The following is a 20,968-nucleotide window of genomic DNA, read 5'->3' on the forward strand; positions in this document are numbered from 1 at the left end:
ATCTTATGAATATAGATTATTCATAAATATAAAGGATGTTAAGACTGTAAACTAGAGAAAACTGAAAGATCAACAGGCAATAGATCCCTTTGTAAGCTACAGTAACTGATAAGATTGTAGTTAATATTTTAGAGCCTCTACTGGAATTATTTAACATTGGTGTTGATGTCACTTTTATGCTCATTAATCATTAAGTTGCAAGGGTGATAACATATGCTGCATTAGTGTGATAGTGTTTGTTTTAAAATAAATGTTGATGCTGAAGAAAAAAAGTGTTAGGTGGAGTGAAACAAACGTGACAGTAGCAATTTATTTACTTATTGGGGGCATAGACCCTTTTCACGACCCAAAAAAATTCCCTTGTCTGAGACATTTCAGAATCCAAAGATTTCTGAATTTAGAGGTTGATCTTTGTTCCTCTTACTGTGTTTAGTTCAATTCAGCAGGCATCTGTTAAGTACCCACTCTGCTAGGGATCCTAAGTGATTGGGGCGAATTGCTTGCTCTCAAAGCTTACAATGTAATGTTGCCCTACCTTACTCTCCCCCCACCATCACTTTCTCTCTCTCTCTCATATTCCTGTTTAAGAACTTGCTTTATCCCTATCTGTCTTAAATGCCCACATTTATTTGTGTACGTGTTTATTATCTGCCTTCCTTTCAGCTATTTACAAGCACTACAAGATTAAGACCTTTGTGTGTTGTTGTATCCAGAATGCCTAGAAGACTGCCTAGTATAGTTTAAGCATTCAATGAATAAATTAAGGGGAGACAAGAAAAAATACACCTTTACAGATAAGACAAAACAGGATGTGATATACCCTAAAAAAGCACAGAAGCAGATCCACATTTTGTAGGGCTCTCAGGTATGAAACTTGGGGAGATTACTATTTAAGAAAAGGAACATAGATTTTACGTACAAAAGTATAAATGACTGCTAATTCAAAATGAGAAAAAATTCCAACATTTTTTAAAAAATTAATAAAGCTAATATACTAAAGATGTCTGAAAATATGAAAAAATATTTTATTAATGATATATTAATTGACTGTATCTTAATTAATGCTTAAAATAACTTGCTTTTTTCTACAGTTTTGACTGCATAATCTTTAATAATCTTCATATGTAAGATTTTTTTATACACTGAATAAAACAGATAATTCAGTCTTGGCTGTAGTATGGTAATAAAAATGTTTTTTGTTTAAATAGTATACGTGATATGTAAACATGGGGCTGCACACATACATTCTTGTAATCTGTGAAATGGCTACAGGTTTGTGTCTTACTAACATAGGAATTTTACTACTATGCTACGTTTTTGAATATATTCCATATAGAAGAGGACTTCCCATTTGTCAAGGTATCAGTGAGAACTGAATTATCTGATTACTGAATTACATATAATTTTGTACATGGAGTGAGTGAATTTTCCTTAGACTAGCTCCTGGCTTTATACATTTCAAGTCTTATCTTCCAGCACCCACACTCTTCCAATGCTGGGTGCAAAGAGAGCCCAGTCATTTCATTATGTCACCTGGCCTTGTACTTTTGTATCGTGAAGCTGGATAAACCAACATAGTGGGTAAGAGGGATATACCTATATTCCTCCAAGAGGACCGGCATAGAACTATACATAGAAGTGTCTATAAACCACGCAAATATATATAGTCCACTTTATTCAAATGAATTGTATCTTCAACTCACTTAACTGAATCTGGAAATGTTCTTGACCACTCTAGGTTCACCCAACAGAAGGGACAGTGTGCTGGAGGGGACATCAGAGTTGAAAGAGATAAGAGAATTAACCTATTGCAATTAAGTTATTTACTTAGGTAAAATTTACAAAGTCATCTAATCATGTGCTCATGTTGCTAAGGTTCTACCTGGGAGCTTGTGAGGGCCCCTGAAGTTAGGCTTCATTAGCCCCCCCAGCAAATCTGTATCTGGATGTTACAAGGAAGTAGAGATCTTTATACCTTCAAGGATGGACAGGATTACAACTGATTGCAGTAGTAGAGAATGATAATTTAGGGGGTAGAAACAGTATGCACGCTGAGGTCAGAGTCTGCAAAACGTTTGTAGGCAATGACACGTAGTCCCGTTTGGCAGATACCGCATGGCAATGAATGCAGTGCAAGATGTAATCTGGGAGGTAGACTGGGGGAAACCCATTAGGTCCTTGAATGCCAGAACAAGAAATGGGTGGTTCATGTTGCATGTCTCACATCCCTTCCATTCACCTCTATGATCCTGGAGCCTTTAGTTGGAGTCATTAATTCAGGTATCTTTATTTGTTTGTTAATGTTTTGTGCTTTTTCTAGAGTGTATACCTTTCAGAGACCAGAGCCTTTGCTTCGTTGAACCTTCACTGTAACTTGGCATTGTTCTTTTATTTAAATCGTTTGAATTTACTCTTAACCTAAAATGACCACTTTTGAATTTCTTCCATGGGCGTTGCCAAAATACAGTGTGCTTTGTCCTTTTATTGCTTGTCATTGTTCTTAATATAACACTTGAGACGTAGTGCATGTCTAAGACTTGGCATTAACTGACTTTCAATAGCATGAGAAAATTGATACTGCGATGTGGTTTAAACAATAGGAAAAACTGTAGATTTGTATATATCAACTGGATAAAATGTGAACACTTCAATAGGAGAGAAAGCATATACCCTCAGGAATGCGGCAACAATATATTTCCAACTGGAGGCATAACAGTCTTCAGAGAAAAGCATAAGTCCCGGTAAAAGTCAGTTACAAACCCCCTCATTGTTTTTATAGCAGTGGCACTCCAATTTAAGCAGCTTTCCAAATACTAAAAGATATCTTATCATGTGTCAGCTCATTCATAATTATTGTGTTGCTAGACTGTTGTGTGAATTGCTTGTGTGTGTTCCATCGTGTGTTGAACAGGCTTTTCTGGGGTTTCGCAATCCAAAATGAAAGAAAAACAACACTTAGTCAACTTGAACTTCTTTGCTCCTTTAATGGCAATACTGGGAGTCTCTTTTCTAATGGAGTGATATTTAAGAGTGAAGTATTTGGACAGCTAAAATTCTGCTAAAATGTGACTTGGTTTCTCTCATGTGGTTTTTCCATCACGGTGTCGGAAAGCATGTCACAGCTGCTGCATTCATCACAGGCCAGGCACCAGACCTGGTCAGGCACTCCTGTAGTGAAAGTGATGTCTTCTCCGGTACTTTACCATAAATTGCGTTGCTATTGATATCATTACCAATTTGTTTTATAGGTCTCCAGGTTTCAGTGAAGGGGAGTTTGTTAGGCATTAGTGGAAAAGCCCTATCTCATGCCCACGAAACACACACACACACACACACACACACACACACACACACAACACACACACACACACACACAACCTAGTTGTCTCCAAAAGCAAATGATGTACCACTTTCACTAATCTCTCTTTTTTTTTAATTGATGTATTTGAGGGTTAATAGGAAAAGGATATTTAAATCATTTATAAGAGAGACCATGCCCTCTGAGAGAGGTGCTGGTAGGCCTTGACTACTGGAGTCAAGCATCTTGCCAGATATGCCCATGTGACTATGGGTTGGTATTCGCCTTTTAGTTACTCAGTTCCCAGCACCCTTTCATTTTATCTTCCTATCCGAGTCTTTCCATCTGCTGACCTTTTTCGATGAAAAGAATTGCTACCGCATTGAAGAGACATCATCCCCCTTACTTCCATGCGCTCACCCACGTAAAGTTGTGACCTCCAATGGAAAAGTGTCACGTGGATAAAACTGGAGTAGAAATTAAGTCCAAAAGACTTAGGAACTTAATTTCTCTGGACTTCAATTTCCTTATTGGCTCTATAACTCACAGAACTGTCTCTTTTGAGATCTGGAAGGGCCTTTGGTATTGCTTATCCAACATGCTTCCTTAGTTAACGCAGAGGACTTGGACTCTGCGGTACAACTCAGCTGTCTCCTGGGGGGCACGTAATGCCAGGATTACCTTTAGAAGGCAGGTTTCCTCACACTTGCTCTTTTTGCACCGTATATCTGAAGGACATCTCCATACTGTAATGCCAGATGCGTTCAACAAGTGTTGAAGTGCAAGATAATTAAAAGGCATTCTTCCAGGTACTGACTAGGTACAAAGTCTGTTATGGAAATGTACTGTGTGAAACCGAGATACAGCTAATGCATCCTGTTAATATTATTAATATACTACTAATATTGCTTACCCGGCAGAGCATTTCTTTTGTTATTTATCTCTTTTTAAGTCCCTAAATATGTTAACCATCTGCGATGCATTTTCATCAAGTGAAATATTTACCAGTTGAGGTGTATTTCAACAGCCTTTTCCCCCATCGATATTTGTTCTGTTATCTATCCTAAGTGTAAGTAGCATTGGAAGGAGAGTATGTTTTCTTTCTTCAAACTGGGTGTTTTGGTGACCTGCTAATTCAATAGCACAGAAGTAATCCTTCAGAGCAAAGGAAAACTGAACCTCTACAAAGACCAACCTTTAGCCCTCTTTGCACAAAAATAGTTTATCGTGTTAACTCCAGTTCCTTTCTCCTCCCTTCCGCCCCACCTCTCTAGGCTCACCTCTGTGGCTCTGTTAACCACATGTCATTCTAGATACACTCCGAAAATCCTCTGAAGATTCTTTGGGAATAAAAATTCTGGTTTTCTCGTTAGTTTGCATGCAGTGCCATTTGTAGGCCAGTGCTGATTGTTCCTGTTTTCCTTTGTTTACCTTGTGTTTGTCCCCATCACTCATTCTGAAAGCCAATATGATTTCCAGTATGAGCTTCATACTCCCCTTTATGAAGGCCCGAAAATCTAGGCTTTAATTTCTCATGCATACCCAGACATCTTAAGATTAAAAGCAAATCATTCTAACCTTCAGTGGGCGAAGATTCATGGTTTTTTGTTTTTTGCTGTTGTTGTTGTTTTTCTGAAACAAACCATAACAGTTGCTAAAACCTCCCTATTGCTTGTTCTTCCTCGAGCAAGAAATGTAAGAATGGTTTTAGGTTTCTTTCGGACGCTCCCCCTCATTTGCTTTGTATGTCATTGAACTTAGTCAATGAACTTAGTCATTGCTGAGTTCTCCTGTGTCCTTCTCTAGTTTCTTACTCCATTTTTGCCTGTGACTGCTGAGTCCCTCTTTCTTCACATCGCTCTCCCAGCCTCTTCGTGCTTGGGGCCTCCCAGTTCTCACAGAATGCCTTGTCAGCGTCTTAACTGGGACCCCCTAAAGCTTTCCCGGTGTCCATCACCCTAGGATGAAATAGCATCAGTGTTGATGACAAGCTGCCCGTTTGATTTTGCTCGGGAGAATCATTAACCATTCTTAAATAAATCCCTGCTCCTGTTCACCCTGCAACTTAGAACTTGTGCCTTTGTGACATTTGACACGGGACTCGCGTTTAAATCCATTGTTTGTTCTCTCTGCCCACTGCATCATGATATGGATGATTCTTCTGGATCTTGGTTTCAGTCTCTATAACTGCCTGTCTTTCTGAGGCATCTTTCAAAACCCCCCAAACAGAATTTCATATATAACACATCATCTGGCATTTGAGCTGATTTCTTCCCAAGCACATCCTCTAAATGGAGAAAGCAATCCCTCCAGGGGTGTGTGTGTGCACTATTTATACCAAAGAGACAGCAACCTTTGTTTATGTAGGTAACACCTTAAATTTGTGTTGGCCTTTATATCTTGCATGATTCATTGATGTGCCAATCTGAGGCTTTTAACTAGCTGGTGCCTCTTTAAAAATTCTTTTCCCCAAACTGGATTAGGTGACCCTCCTCTGGGCTCCCTTCGTTATTGGGTTCTCCAATAAGCCATACCTCACTCCCCTGGAACACTACATGGGACCTACTTTTCTGTATACTGAAGTGTTCTTGTCCCATCTCCTTCTTTAAAAGATACGCTTAGAATAAGCACCATGATTATTCACCGTAATATTGTCCACCCCTTGTATAGGCTGATGCATAGTGGGGCCTCAAATATTTAACTGAGTGGGAAAACATAATGCAGTTGTATAAGACTTTATGCTTTAGTCTTAATATTTCTTATTTCATTTGGGCTCTGCAACCAGTGACTTTGAAACTATGATATCAAGGGATAATACTGTTCCTTGAGCTGAATTGAGGGCTTTTGCTTCTAAAATCTAATGAGTCTTTTCTCAGCTGAAAAATACCAATGGGTAGTGCTTTTTTTCCCATTTTTGCACTTCCTTTCTACCTCATCATGTTTTTCTTAGAAGCTTAGATTTGTATAGTAAGGCTACACCTGATTTTACACAGAATTATGTTTTACTATTTTCATTTACATAGTATTCCAAGAAAATTCACTTGACTTTCAGGAGTTCAGCTTTTTTGAGCAGATAAGGTAACACTGCTCACAGCATTAGCAAGTGCTATAACCTCCTTTTTCTTGTGTATGTGTGTATATGTGGGGAGGAAGTGGTTCCTGTGTGAAAATTAGATATTGGACAGTACCATGTTTCATGCATATCTTATTTTATTTCAGCTTTCCATCAATTCTGTGATGTGATGTTATCATCAGGCTATAAATGATGAGACTGTATCACAAAGCAGTCCAGTGTCACGGAGCAAGGAGAGGTGAAATTCAGTCTATTTGATTCCAAAGCCCAGGTCCTCTCCACTGTCCCGACACTGTAGTTCTTAGTGTCTGATCTTTACTGTTAGGTTATAAACTCCTTCAGTGCAGAGGTTATATTTTATGTACACCCCCTTGTCCCCCACCCCCAGGAGTTTCCAAAAACCAAATGTAGTTGTCTCCCTCTCATTTCAGCCAGATGTGCCTTTTACCCTATTATATGTATATATCCAAGGATTTGCCCAAATCATCTTCAGTACTTCTGATTACTTTCTCTTATACAGTAGGATGTATCTTTCCTTGTCTTTAAAGTATAACTCAGTCTCACCTTCAAATGGGGCTTGGAATTTAAAAATTAGATTTTGGGCTTCCCTGGTGGCGCAGTGGTTGAGAGCACGCCTGCCGATGCAGGGGACACAGGTTCGTGCCCCGGTCCGGGAAGATCCCACATGCCGCAGAGTGGCTGGGCCCGTGAACCATGGCCGCTGAGCCTGCGTGTCCGGAGCCTGTGCTCTGCAACGGGAGAGGCCACAACAGTGAGCGGCCTGCGTACCACACACACACACAAAAAAAAGTCCACAAACAGTAAATGCTGGAGAGGGCGTAGAGAAAAGGGAACCCCCCTACACTGTTGGTGGGAATGTAAATTGGTGCAGCCACTATGGAGAACAGTATGGAGGTCCTTGAAAAACTAAAAATAGAGCTACCATATGATCCCACAATCTCACTCCTGGGCATATAGTAAAAAATGGTCTGAAAGGATACATGCACCCCAGTGTTCATTCCAGTACTCTTTACAATAGCCAAGATATGGACACAACCTAAATGTTCATCACCAGAGGAATGGATAAAGAAGATGTGGGACACCTATACAAATGGAATATTACTCAGCCATTAAAAAAATGAAATAATGCCATTTGCAGCAACATGGATGGACCTAGAGATTATCATACTGGGTGAAGTAAGTCAGACAGAGAAAGAGAAATATCGTATGATATCCCTTATATGAGGAATCTAAAAATAAATGATACAAATGAACTTATTTACAAAACAGAAACAGACTCACAGACTTATAGAATGAATTTATGGTTACTGGAGGAGAAGGGTCAGGGGAAGGGATAGTTAGGGAGTTTGGGATTGACATGTACGCACTGCTGTATTTAAAATGGATAACCAACAAGGGCCTACTGTACAGCACAGGGAACTCTGCTCAATGTTATGTGGCAGCCTGGATGGGAGGGGAGTTTGGGGGAGAATGGATACATGTATGTGTATGGCTGAATCGCTTTGCTCTGCACCTGAAACAATCACAACATTGTTTTAATCGGCCACACTCCAATATAAAATAAAAAGTTAAAAAAAAAAAAAAGATCTAGCTGCTTTACAGTTTGTTTGTTTGTTAATGTTCCAAATAGTTGGTCCACTGATACAAAACTGAACTGTCATCTTCTGGGAGACACCCTATAATACTGTGGCATATTGATTGATTATAGAAATGCAAATACATGCTATTATAAAATTATGTTTTAAATAATTTAATGTTTTGTTATTAAAACAGCAGATACTGACAGTAAGTAAAGAGTCAGTCATGTCTTTAGAGTTGAAGGAAAACTATATAGTGTGGCTTATTTGAGAAAAATATATTTGTTACCCAAGAATAATGTCTTTCTTTCTCCCTCCTTCCCTCTCTTTCCCCTCACCAACACACACACACATTCAGTATATGTGTGTATATATATGTATATGTATAGATGTATATGACTCAGCTGAAAAAACAACGTAACTGAAATTGTCAGTCACTGAAATATTTATTTCTGTGCCTCTAAATCAACGTATTTTGTGACCTCGGTATCCCATACAGGTTTAACATGTTTTTTATTTGTTTGTCTTTTTCCAATTTGATATTATTGACTGTTGCAGTGTACTAGTCTGGGTCAAAACTCTGGAAACAAACCAGAGTTTCATGGAGTTGGCCCCATTCTCTTTTTAATTTTAAAGATAATGGGTTGTTTCTGAGGATATTGTGTTTAGACTGACTGGTTCACTTTGTGTTAATGGTAATTCAGGGGCTTAACCTGAGAGGCTCTTAGTCTTTAGATCACCTGAAGGAGGGAAAAACATATTGGTGTGGAACTGGGACTCTATTGTCTAAGGTTTTATGGTACTTTCTCTTACTTTTACTCCTCTTATTTTTCTGTTTTTAATATTTCTTTCAGAGAATAATTGCCAACCTTAGAACTATTGGTATGTCACTTGCTTAAGAAATGTTTTAAAATAATACAACTGAATGTATATGCAACAGAGAAACAGACTCATGGATATAGAAAACAAACTTGTGGTTACCAAAGCAGAGAGGGAAGTGGGGAGGAGCAAATAAGGGGTACGGGATTAACAGATACACACTAATATATATATATATATATTTTTCACACTAATATATATTTAATAGATAAGCAACAAGAATATACTGTATAGAACAGGGAATTATACCCAGTAGCTTGTAATAACCTATAATGGAATAGAATCTGCAAAAACGCTGAATCACTCTTCTGTACACTTGAAACCAGCATGATATTGTTAATCAGCTATACTTAAAAAAATTTAGATGGAGGTGGGGAACAATGTAGTGAAGTGTCTATTAATAAAAAATAAATAATGGAATGTGAACTTGGGCTTTATAATACCTTTTGGCATAGTGTTTCCTCCTCAGTAGCACATTCATTTCTTATTATAAGTTATTTTTTAAGAATCAATTTCTAACTGAATAAGGGTGAAAAGTATTAGCAATTCTATGTTTTGTTCACAGAATAAGGATGTTGTAGCACATAGAAAAATCAGATTTGTAAATAACTTTAAAATGGATTCACTTTTTATAACTGTACCATATAAAATGAGGTATGAAAAATGTTATTTTAAACTGCAATAGCTCGGGAGTTGGGGAATTACTTTCAGAATATTGATAAACAGAGGATTGCATTTCTACTGTTTCTTTTTCCCCCAAAGGCACACAAATAGAAAGTTAATTTTTAGAAGAGAGTGATTGTTAAGTCACAAACAGATTTTTTGAGAGTTTCTTCTATAGTGACCAATTGTGTATGAAACAAATTCTTTCCGGCCTAATTGCAGGCTGAGTAGCTGGGCCACTGTCTCTGCTAAGGTTGAATTTCATTTGAACTTTCTAATAGTATGATCTGCTTTCAGAATTTAATAACTGACTCAAATATTTAATAGTGGAAGCTTTCATTATTAAAAAGAAATCAGGATATATTTTTAAAAGAACTAACTTATTTTCTTTATCAGTTTTATCTACTTTAGGAGACAAGGAGGAGAATGAAACCATCTCTTTGTGTTCTTAAATAGACATTATTGCTATAACCCCAGCAAATAATTTATTTCAGTGTATATCATCATTCAAAAGAGTTGGGAAGCTCCAAATGGCAGTAATAACTATACTTCTAGCTCTCCTGAATAGCAAATTGCACTGACTGTGTGAACCTCTTCACTTGTCTGCTGGATAATCATTCGTTTTAATACTCAAATACATTTTCTAGACCAGTTTTCAATTGTACACTGTCAACTTTTGCATTGCCTAACAGTTTTCTGTTAAGTAGAATGGCTTGTTTTGAAATGCAAGTGGGGAAAGCTGAGAGCTGAAAGATTCTGTTTCCATGTGTCATTCTATAAATAGATGACAAAAGATCATGAAATGGATTAATTTATAGGCATCCTTAGAAATAGAATGTTTTTACATAAAAGCATGTTGTAAACCTTTTTAATTAAATTGCATTGTACCATGCCCTCTCTTCCCCTCCAGGGCATTCTTGACCTCTCACCTCTTGTTTTGTCCTACAGGCACTCCGCTGCTGGTGAGGAGAAGCAGTGACCCAGCGCCAAGCCCACCTGCTGATGCCAAGCCAAGCGCTTCACACCCCAGTGGCCAGAGTCTGAAACCTGTTATTCCAGTAGGTATCCTGCCGTTTGCATTCCTAATGAAAGATCAAAGCGCCTTACCCATAAACTAACTGGGACTTTGCCGTCTTAAGTAAGTGGATAATTAGAGCTTTTGATAGGATATATAGTGTTAGTTATAATAATAAGTAGCATGAGCTATTGCTAGTATATAGTTATAGTGATAGCTATTATTTACAGAGCACCAGTTATGCGCCTAGCACTGTTAAAAGGGCTTTACATGAAGTCATCTATGCTTCCACATCAAAGTACAAACATGTTTTTGTCTCCATTTCACTGATAATGAAATTGAGGCAGAAGGAGGTTTAGTGATTTGTCAGAGGTCACAGCTCGTAAGTGGCACAGCCAAGAATTTAACCCAGGTGGTTTGGCGCCAGAACCTATGCTCTTAACCAGCGCACTATACCGTTGGGTTTCCCATCCTTCTCCTTCATAATGCTCCCAGAGACAGTTTATCTGTCTTCAGTACGTTAATACAATACAGTGCTTTGTGAAGTCATAAGTCATACCGTGGTGAATGGTGGTAGAGTTTCAGGCTACCAGTGTCGTAGACATGTGGTACCGGGACTGGGTTTCTAGAGCTCAACATTCAAATTAAGGAAAAATAAAATTATATACCAAAAGTGCTTATACCTAGGTATACCTATAAATGCTCTACTTAGAATTGAGAAGTTAAGTGGAGAATAGTTTCCTGAAGAGACAATGCTCTCCTTCCATATGGAGCTGTGGGATTTTTCTGCTAAGTCCTGAGTTGCTTTGAAGAATTGTAATTTTGGTTCATCCTCTGAAATAGCCTGAGAGTTAGATTTTGGATAATGGCTGCGTATCACTGCAATAGGTGATCTTCAATAATGTAAGCATATTTAAAAGTCTCCTAAAAGCAAGTCTCTTCTCCATTTTAAGTCTCACTGTGTATAGTGCCTTCAGAAAAAAAGCAACATTTTTGGTATGTAGAGATGCTAAATGAGCTAAATGGATTCTCCCAGTTTGGTATAAAATATTCTTATCAAGAACCAGTGTTAATGTGTGTGAGATAGGAGTCACCATAATAAATCACGGGGTAATTACTCATAGGTTTGCAGCAATATTTGGGCATGTTTCTTTTGGTAAGCAAGGGAGTGTCCTGAAAGTAGTTTAGATGTAATGTTTTCTCACTTCCCATCCTTTTAAAGAAACATATTTAATGGAACATTACTTTAGTAAAAATCAGGTGTGTGTGTTCTGTTCTAATGATGAGTACAAACAGAACCAGTATGTGGTATGCTGTGTGTGTGTGTGTTTAACGCCCACTGATTGAGACCATGTTAAGCCTGAATATATAGGATTGGAGGAAGAGAAGAACTATAAAAACAAGAAGAATTACATAAAAGAGAAGAAAGTATAATTTACTGCTTATTTTTACGACATGAATACACCCTGAAACAAAAGTGTGATCTGTGTTACCATGATTTACATGCAGAAACCCCACCAATATTAGGTCTGTGTTTCTATCACTTAGGCTCTGTGTTGAGACCAATTGAAAATACAACAATATAGCTTGCCTAGAGGAAATGAGGACTACTATCTTTCTGCTAGATTCTGTATCCTTACCAAAATATGATATTGTTGAATTCCAAGTTGGGGTGTTTGGAGAGGGAGGTATATTATTACTAGCAAAAACACAAATTCTAATTCAAGAAGAAATGCTGGCACCGAAAATCCTTTTACCTAACCTATGCAAGTTATCAAACATGGGTCAGTCCCTATGTATCAACAGCAGAAGGGAAAGCACATTTCCTCCTTCCCTCCCAGAGTTCTCTGTGGATGATGAAGTTCAGACCTGAGACTCAAAGAAGAGAATCTGGTCCTTGCCTTGCCACAGAATAATGGCACATCCTAGGCTTCTCTTATCTCAATTGTAAAATAATCTTCATGCAAAGTTTAATCCTTAACGTTACAAGGAGCAGGCATTGTACCTTATTTATCTTTCTTTCTCTAGTCCTAAGTACACGCAAGGCGCTCAGTGTACGTGTGTTGGACGCAAGACTAATATTAGTCTGGAAAAAGTCCTAGAAATCCTCAGCAATTACCCAACTTTTCTAACTCAGATATTCTCTCTGCTCCCCCAAAGAATCTGCCAGGTGAGTGTTTTATCTGCCCTAAGGTCTGGATCACCCCAGGCAAGTGTAAAGTTAGTAAGTGAAGACATTTAGGTGTATCTGTTTTTTACCTAGAAGGAAAATGCAGTTTGCGTGTGTGTGTGTTTGTGTGTGTGTGTTGTGTGTGTGTGTGTGCGTGTGTATGTATGTATTATAACTCTGTTCCTTTATCCCTGCACATCCTAACTCGTGGGCTGGTCAGACCTGATTGTCCAGTATCATAGCCACTGGCTACATGTCACTATTGAGTACAGAAATGTATTTTAAGTGTGGCATGCACACTAGATTTCAAAGATTGAAATATGAAAAAAGTAAAAGATCTCGTTAATAATTTTGTATTGACTACACATTGAAATGATACTATGGTAAACTGGATAGAATAAAATATATTTAAATTTTCACCTATTTCTTTTTACTTTAAAAAATGGCTACTAAAAAATTAAAAATTACATCTGTGGTTCACATTCTATTTCTATTGGACAGAGTAGCTCTAGACCGAAGTAAAATTGGAAATAGCACTAATGAAATGGTTTGAGACCCTTGGGAGAAAGTTCTTTGAGTTGCACAATATCTCTGGGATAACAGTATGATTAGGTTTGCCTGGGGCAATCCTAGTTCATGCCTGTTGTTCTGGCGTATTTATTAATAGTTTCCCCGCTAACTCTCAGAGGTGTCCATGTATGGATGATAAATTATGTGGCACCCTACACATAGCCCTATAGTCACTTGTATTGTTTGTTCAGTGATCAGAGGAGTAGCCTTTCAAGGAAACCATGGGGACATAAGAACCACAACTCTTCCATGGGAGCACACTGCAGAGAGCGTTCTGTGTGGCAATGACCTGAGCCCAGGTAGTACAGAATCTGAGAATATGGATTCTTCTCCATCTCTCAGATTCTCCTCCACTTCAGCGGCACTATACTTGATTCCTATGATTTGATAAGCGATGACGAACGTGGGGAACATGTGATAATGTACCCATGTAGCAACGAATATGAAAAATAATTGCTTAAAAAGCTCTGTTCAATTGCATTTCATTTCAATATCCAAGAAGAAAGGCAATGACAACAAAATTTCCATCTCTTAAACAGAGTGTTCGTATGTAAGTAATTCACAGATGGCAGAGCCCCAAGTGGGTTATATTCAATCATTCCCAAGAAATGAAACTTACTTACAACCCACAGCATAAGAAGCTGTACGGATGAATATTTGACACATTTGATTATATTGAAATATTGCCTTTAAAACCACAGTTGATGATTGTTATTTTTAGTTGTACTTCATTAGGCTTGCTATAGGGAGGAGAGTTTTCTCTGATGTCTGGAGATATGTTTTTGAAATGTTGGAAAAGTTGCACTTGTTTTCTGGCTGGTGAAGTTATTACGTATTAGTTATTTAAGATGTACACCATCAAACAAGTTGGAGTTTTAAAAAAGGGTTTAAATTAGAAAAATCAGATCCTCTGCAAGCTTCTAATCCTGTGTATACTGCAAAGCCACTAAATCTCAGCACTTGTCACTTAGAGTACCACCAGATAAACAGCACAGGAATTTGTTTCCTTTCTTCCTCTTTTCACAAACCTATCCAGTTAATCAGAATAGCACGATTATTGATGTGCAAATAGTAATGACTATTTTTCAAGGAGTAGAAAAGTCAATTCTACTGACCGCTTTTGAATCAAAGAAAGAGAATCCTGGGGGCAAGATATTGTAGTGAGAGCCTCCCTTATGGGCAGTCTTACCTTCCTTGCCTTGATTGTAACCTGGTGTTCTTGACTTAAGGGCAAGCCATAAAACCAGGTTCTTGAAATTGATGTTCCTGAATTTGCTGATGGAAGGGAACTCTAAAACAGATGTGATTTTTTTTTTTTCCCCTTAATATCCGGTTAACTACCATGGTTGTTTTGTGTTTTAATGACTGTTTATAGTTTCACGTTTAACCCCTAAGGCAAAATGATCCTGCAGGGTGAGTAAATTAAAAAGTAGATTCCTGAAAGTTACAATGCTGTGGTTGTTCTCTTTGTTTGTTCTAAAACTATTACTTGTCTTGATTCACCAAAATAAATTAAGACAATACTGCTCTGTTTTTTTAAGTCTGTGTCTATAATATATACATTTCATTTCAAAAAATAACATGGCAGTTTTTGAAGTTGTTAAATTGGTACTCCATGGGTGGGTTTCAGAGGGTCTGTTAACTCTCTGAAGTTTTATGCCATGGCATGGTGTGTGCGTGCGTGTGTGTGTGTGTGTGTGTGCGCGTACGCACGCACGCGCACTTCCTGAAGGGGCTCTATCACTTATCAAATGTTAAAAGGAATACAAAAGATCAAGAACCACTTTTTTGGGGGATTTAGGATGAAATAATATGGGAAAGCCACCAATTCTCAGAGTATGATGAGTGATAAGGAAGTAAAGTGGAAATTGCGGCTGTCCTCCAAATGTGTATTAAATAATTAAGGTTGTTTCATCATAGTATTACCTTTCCTTTCCAACACATAGTATGTAAATCCAAGATGTACAGATGAATGGAAGTTTTTGAATTGTTGCATTGAGAGGTCCAAAATAACTCTTTGGTCAGTAACAACACAGTTCGTAGCAGCAGTAAGATTGGGGGAAAGGGGCGCCAACCCCTTGGGAAGACACCCTGGGGAGAAGAACTTTTTCCAGTGGTCCTGTGTTTTCAATAGGAATGAAAAGTGAGAATACAGTATCCAGTATCAGTTTTGTGGAGTTTTTGTTATTTCATCAGCAAAGATAATGGCAGGTAGCTTCCAGTGAGAGAAAATCTTTCCAGTGAGTAGAAGCATTCTCTTTGTGTCTTGCATATATGTATTGATTGAAGAATTTCCCCTTGGATGTCACGTATATTGAAGTTATTATAGCCAGTGTTGCTCCTGGATTAAACACTTTCAAATCCGTGAAAGGAATTGCTGAAATATTACAGAGAAAGTTAAATAGCTTGGCTTTTCGGATTAAAATCATCAAATTGTCACTGACATGTCAGAGGACTTTTGGTTGTGGGTTGCTGACTGTCAAAATCCAACATAGGAACTTAATGAAAATTCGGAATGACCAAATCATGCTTTTCTATCCGTTAGATATACAATTAAGCAGCTATAGAAATAGGGGAACAAAATAATCATTGTAGACTCTGATATAAATTAGAAGGAAGGCTCTATTCATTGTCATTGAGGAGAGATGGATACTGAAGAATGAAACGGAGGGAGAAATAGCATGTAATATATAATCTCATTATTTAGAGATACTGAAGCCTACAAAAGGTTTTTCTTTTTTTTTCCCCCCTCTTGACACAGTGATTTAATAATAGTCCTGGTGTTTGTAACTCCAGCTGTTCACGCTGTGTGCTGATAAGCCAGAGCTTGGAGACACATTGCAACGATGGTTTTCATATGGCTTTGTTTTTAAGAGATAAAGCTGCCATCCAGTATTTCATGGGGCCAAATGTTTACTTAGTTTGGCAACTTTAGGCAGCTTAATTTCTGAAACAGTTACGTTTGTAAGACTCACATTCAGCTGGGGAAAATCTAGAAGCCCAGTTTATTCTGTGAAAGAGTTTTTCACCAAACCTTGCAGAAGTTGGTGAAACAAATTTTGACAGTCTGAATGTCTGTGCCATGACTAATGAAGGAACCTGGGGATTGTGACCCCTGTTTAGGTGAGTGCTCTCCCATCGTTCTTCTTGGGTCTAGTCCAGAACTGAAAGTCTAAAAAGAGGGATCACTATTCAGAGGCCAGCTTCAGAAATTAAAGAGGTAACCATGACATGTCGTCGTTTGCTGTTTAGATTGATCTGCACGTAATGAAAATTGAATGAGTTTGCTTTTATGCCACCATAAATTGATTAATCCCTTAGATGTCCATGACCTCTGCCATGTGCCATCCGGAAAGTATAAGGCATGGTCCCTGTCCTCAGGAAACTTACAACCCGGTTATGAAGACCAGAGCTAAAGCAATTAAGCCTAGCAATCCACCAGCGAGTATCAAATCATCAAATAATATATTTTTAACCATTAAAATTAATGTCCTTTGCCTTTAGTCTATACTCTGCTCAGCCTGTCATGGGAATTACCATGTGTACTATCTCTAGCTCTTATCTCACTCAAATATAACTGCTTGTTTACATGTCTGTTACAAGACGGGGCTCCTTAGAGGCATGAGCTGATGTATTCATTTTTGTATGCAAACCCCCAGACACAGTGCCTGACACATAAATATGATTTAGATGATTAAAACTTTTACTTCTGAGCTGGGCAAAATGAATTCAATTCAGCAACTTTTAACTGTTTTGTAAAGATGTGTGAATGTGTGCGTATGTATGTGTATACATATATACGGATATATGCACACACATATGTATATATGAATTAAAATGTAAAAATTGTGAAATTACCTGTATACATACTGTTTTTCTCCCTAAATAGCTTTAGGTTAGGATTTTCTGCTTTAGGACAGTGTGTTACCTGTGTTTTTTAGTGTTGTCAAGGGGAGAGAGAGATTTAAACACAGGTTCTCCACTTGGAGTTTATGATGTGGATGGGTGGCTGAAGTCAGCAGTTTCAAGTGAGGCCTGATTTATCTTCTTACAATTCTAGCAATGACTCCATCATAGAAGTTGATTCTGAGAAAATAGAATTATAGGGAAAGAACAAACCTTGATAATTCTAGAGACAAACATTATAAAGCCTAATTTTGTTAGTGTCCGTGAAATGTGAACAAAGAAAATAATTTAATAGGCAGTCAATGGAGTCAATTATCTGAGTTCTACCTTTTTGTAATAAAACTGTGAGTTCTATCATCAAAAAGTTAGTAATCTCAGTAGTTACAGCTTTGTAATTTTCTAATAACTATGTTCAAAGAACTTAGAAAATCCTTGATTAGACTAGAAATTTCTGCACAAGATTCCTCTCTTATAGCCATCATGTCTGAAGATTTCCCCTTCAAATTTTTCCTTATATTCCGTCTTCTTTAAGAAGTTCTTCTGGTTTCAAGTGACTTGGAAGAAAATGAAAATAAAAATCCTCCTATGTGAATTAATTCAAGAGCATGGGAACATTTACAAGGTGTTTCTTAGTAAAACACTAATAAGCATCTCATGTTAATAGCATGGGCAGATGTGATTTGACAGTGTTGTTTGGTAAAGGTGCTGTTTAAGGTAGCTTTACTCTACCTGATTGCATCAGTAACTCTGTGACCCTGAGAAAATCATTTACATCATGGATGATTTCCACAGAAATTTTGTGTCACTAATAGGAAATAATAAATAGAAATTCTATATGAACTCCTGTTGTTCTTAAGGACTCAGACACCTGAACTAGCAACTTCAGGGTTCCCGATGTAAATTATTAACTTGATTGGTATGGTATGAATTCATCTTTAAATTTCCTTTTAAGGTCTCAATATTTGTTAGTGCTCATGAAATGAGGCTATATTTCTATGCAAAACGCCAAACTTTATTGCTCAAGGTAATGATATCAAGAAATATATATTTTTTAAAAAGCTAAATACACAAAGGCAGCAGTGTAAAAACATACATACATCTACATATGCACACTTAAATTCTTTGGAGGAGAGCACTGCTTAAACCTGTAGACTAAAGTGCAAGTAGATCATGTTACTTTAAAGTGAAAGCTCAAGGGTATAGATCATGTCTTCTGTAAGTTCTGATCTGCTCTGGGCACCTTCTGTGTTGTGGACGTTTACTGAATATTGATGGCAAGGAAAGAGTTAATGAAAGTTCACCTTGAGAAGAAACAAGACAATCAGTATTGAGAGGAAAATGATTTTTCCCCCCCTCTGAGCATGGTACAATTCTTAGAAATCTCTTGTGATGGGAGATTTTGTTTTCCCTCACAACCTAAACTCTTCTGAAGTAAAGGTTTCATTTTGTTTTCTTCTTTCAAAATCTAGTCATCGAATGACACTGTACAGACATTTAAAAGACTTTTCTCTTTTTCAAGAGGGTGGCCCCTTTCCTAATAGCTCTGTACTTTAAAATGGAATTCTGATTTAGATGAATCTCATTTTAAAAGTAACTACTGTGTGTGTTTCACGCTTGTGGAAACATGTAGCGTCCTCGAAAGCAGCATGTGAGCTTGTCACCATACAGCTTTTGATGTCTGATTAGATGATCATAGGGACATCTGGAGTGAGTTAGTTTTGAAGTTGCTGGTGTGAGGCGCTGGAGAATCTAAAGCCTTCTGACAGACTTGAACCAGTGAAAACATCACTACTTTTAGCAAATCTTTTTTAACCTGCAACTGGCTGACAGTTTTCTGACTGACGTAGCCCTGATGTTTTCCAACTGACTTTCCAGCCCCCTTTCTCTACAGAACTCCCTACCTTTCAAGCAAAGAACGGGTAAGCGGCATTTGTTGTAAAACTCATAAAGGATTATCCCCCTTTAAAAGGAAGAGGCAGGTTCTTAAGCGTCCCAAGTCAGAATTGATGGACTTGCTTAAAGAAATTGTATTGTCTCCTTTTCTTTGCCTTTAATTTCAGTCACTGTGTCAATCACGTTTCTTAATTTTTAAATAAAATATGTTTGACACTCAGCTATGTTCTATGAAAATCCAAAGTTAATTAGGCATCCAAAGCAGTTGGTATTGCTGTAGTGTTATACCACAGGTTTAGAACACCTATCAAAAGTTCATACATTTATCTTGTCAAAATGTTATTTGAATAGTCTTATTAAAGGTAAGTATTGTTTGGTTAAAGGTTGTGTAAATTGTCCAATGAGGTTTTACTGGTATAAGATGATTCCTCAGTATTTCGTGAATAAAATTATTGTATACCTATAAATATCTGAATATATTTACAAAATTCGACCATGTCCTTCTCCTGCCCTGAAGCAACTGACCATTTCCCAGGATATATTTTAAATTTCTTGGTATGCCTTTTTTTTTATTGTAGTAAAATACGTATAACATAATATTTAACATCTTAACCATTTTAAAATGTATGGTTAGGTTTCACTAAATACATTCATATTATTATGCAACCAGGACACCGTGCCTCTCCAGAGCTCCTTTCATCTAGCAAAGCTGAAATCTATACTTATTAAACAATCAAGCCCCATTTCCCCCTCTCCCTAACCCCTGGCAATCACCATTCTACTTTCTGTATCTATGATTTTGACTACTCTCGATATCTCATATTAGTGAAATCATAAAGTATTTGGTTTTTGTGACTGGCTTAATTCATTTAGCATTGTTCCCTCAAGGTTTATTCATGTAGCCTGTGCCAGAATTTCCTTCCTTTTTAGGGTGAATAATATGTATATGAAACATTTTGCTTATCTGTTCATTCATTAATAGAGACTTGTGTTGCCTCCATCTTTTAGCTATTGTGAATAATACTGCTACGGATGTTGAGTGTACAGATATTGTTTTCAGACCCTGCTTTCACTTATTTTGAGTATATACCCAGAAGTGGAAATTCTGGATCATATGGTTATTAAATTTTTAATTTTTTGAGGACCCACCATACTGTTTTCCATAGTTGTACCATTTTATATTCTCACCAACAGTGCGCAAGGGTTCCAGTCTTTCTACATCCTCACCAACACCTGTTATTTTCTGCTTTTTTAAAATAGCCATCCTTATGGATATGAGGTGTCATCTTGTGGTCTTGATTTGCATTTCCCTAATGATTAGTGATGTTGAGCATCTTTTCATATGCCTGTTAGTCATTCATGTGTCTTTCTTGGAGAAATGTCCATTCAAATCCTTTGTCCATTTTTGAATTAGGTTGTTTGTTTTTGTTGTTGTTGACTTTTGGGAGTTCTCTATGTAGTCTGGATATTAATCCCTTATTTGGATAGATGATGTGCAAATATTTTCTCCCATTATGTAGGTTGCCTCTTCACTCTGTTGACAGTGTCCTTTGATACCCCAAAGATATTCATTTTTCATGAAGTCCAGTTTATATACTTTGTTGTTGTTGTTGCCTGTTTCTTTGTTGCTGTATCCAAGAAATCATTGCCAACTTCGGTGCTGTGAAGTTTTTGCCCTATGTTTTCTTCTAAGAGTTTTATAGTTTTAACTCTTATGTTTAGGTCTGTGATCCATTTTGAGTTAAATTTTATATGTGGTATTGGGTAAAGGTTCAACTTCATTCTTTTGCATGTGAATATCCACTTTTCTCAGCACCATTTGTTGAAAATACTATTCTTTCCCTTCATCCTTGTTGAAAATCATTGACCGTGTGAGCAAGGGTTTATTTTTGGTTTCTTGGCA

At 37.4% G+C, this 20,968-nt stretch overlaps 1 protein-coding gene across 4 annotated transcripts in view; it reads left to right on the forward strand.

Annotated features, from left to right (window-relative positions):
* PARD3B (par-3 family cell polarity regulator beta) overlaps nt 1–20,968 on the forward strand; it is a 1,043,826-nt gene that overhangs the window by 455,563 nt on the left and 567,295 nt on the right. For all 4 annotated transcript variants that reach the window (XM_065880246.1, XM_065880249.1, XM_065880248.1 and 1 more), the window contains exon 4: nt 10,460–10,569. In XM_065880246.1, coding sequence (XP_065736318.1) covers nt 10,460–10,569 — 110 coding nt within the window. The remainder of the gene's footprint in view (nt 1–10,459; nt 10,570–20,968) is intronic.

This window comes from Phocoena phocoena, chromosome 7, assembly GCF_963924675.1.
Source record: "Phocoena phocoena chromosome 7, mPhoPho1.1, whole genome shotgun sequence".
Lineage (NCBI taxonomy): Eukaryota > Metazoa > Chordata > Mammalia > Artiodactyla > Phocoenidae > Phocoena > Phocoena phocoena.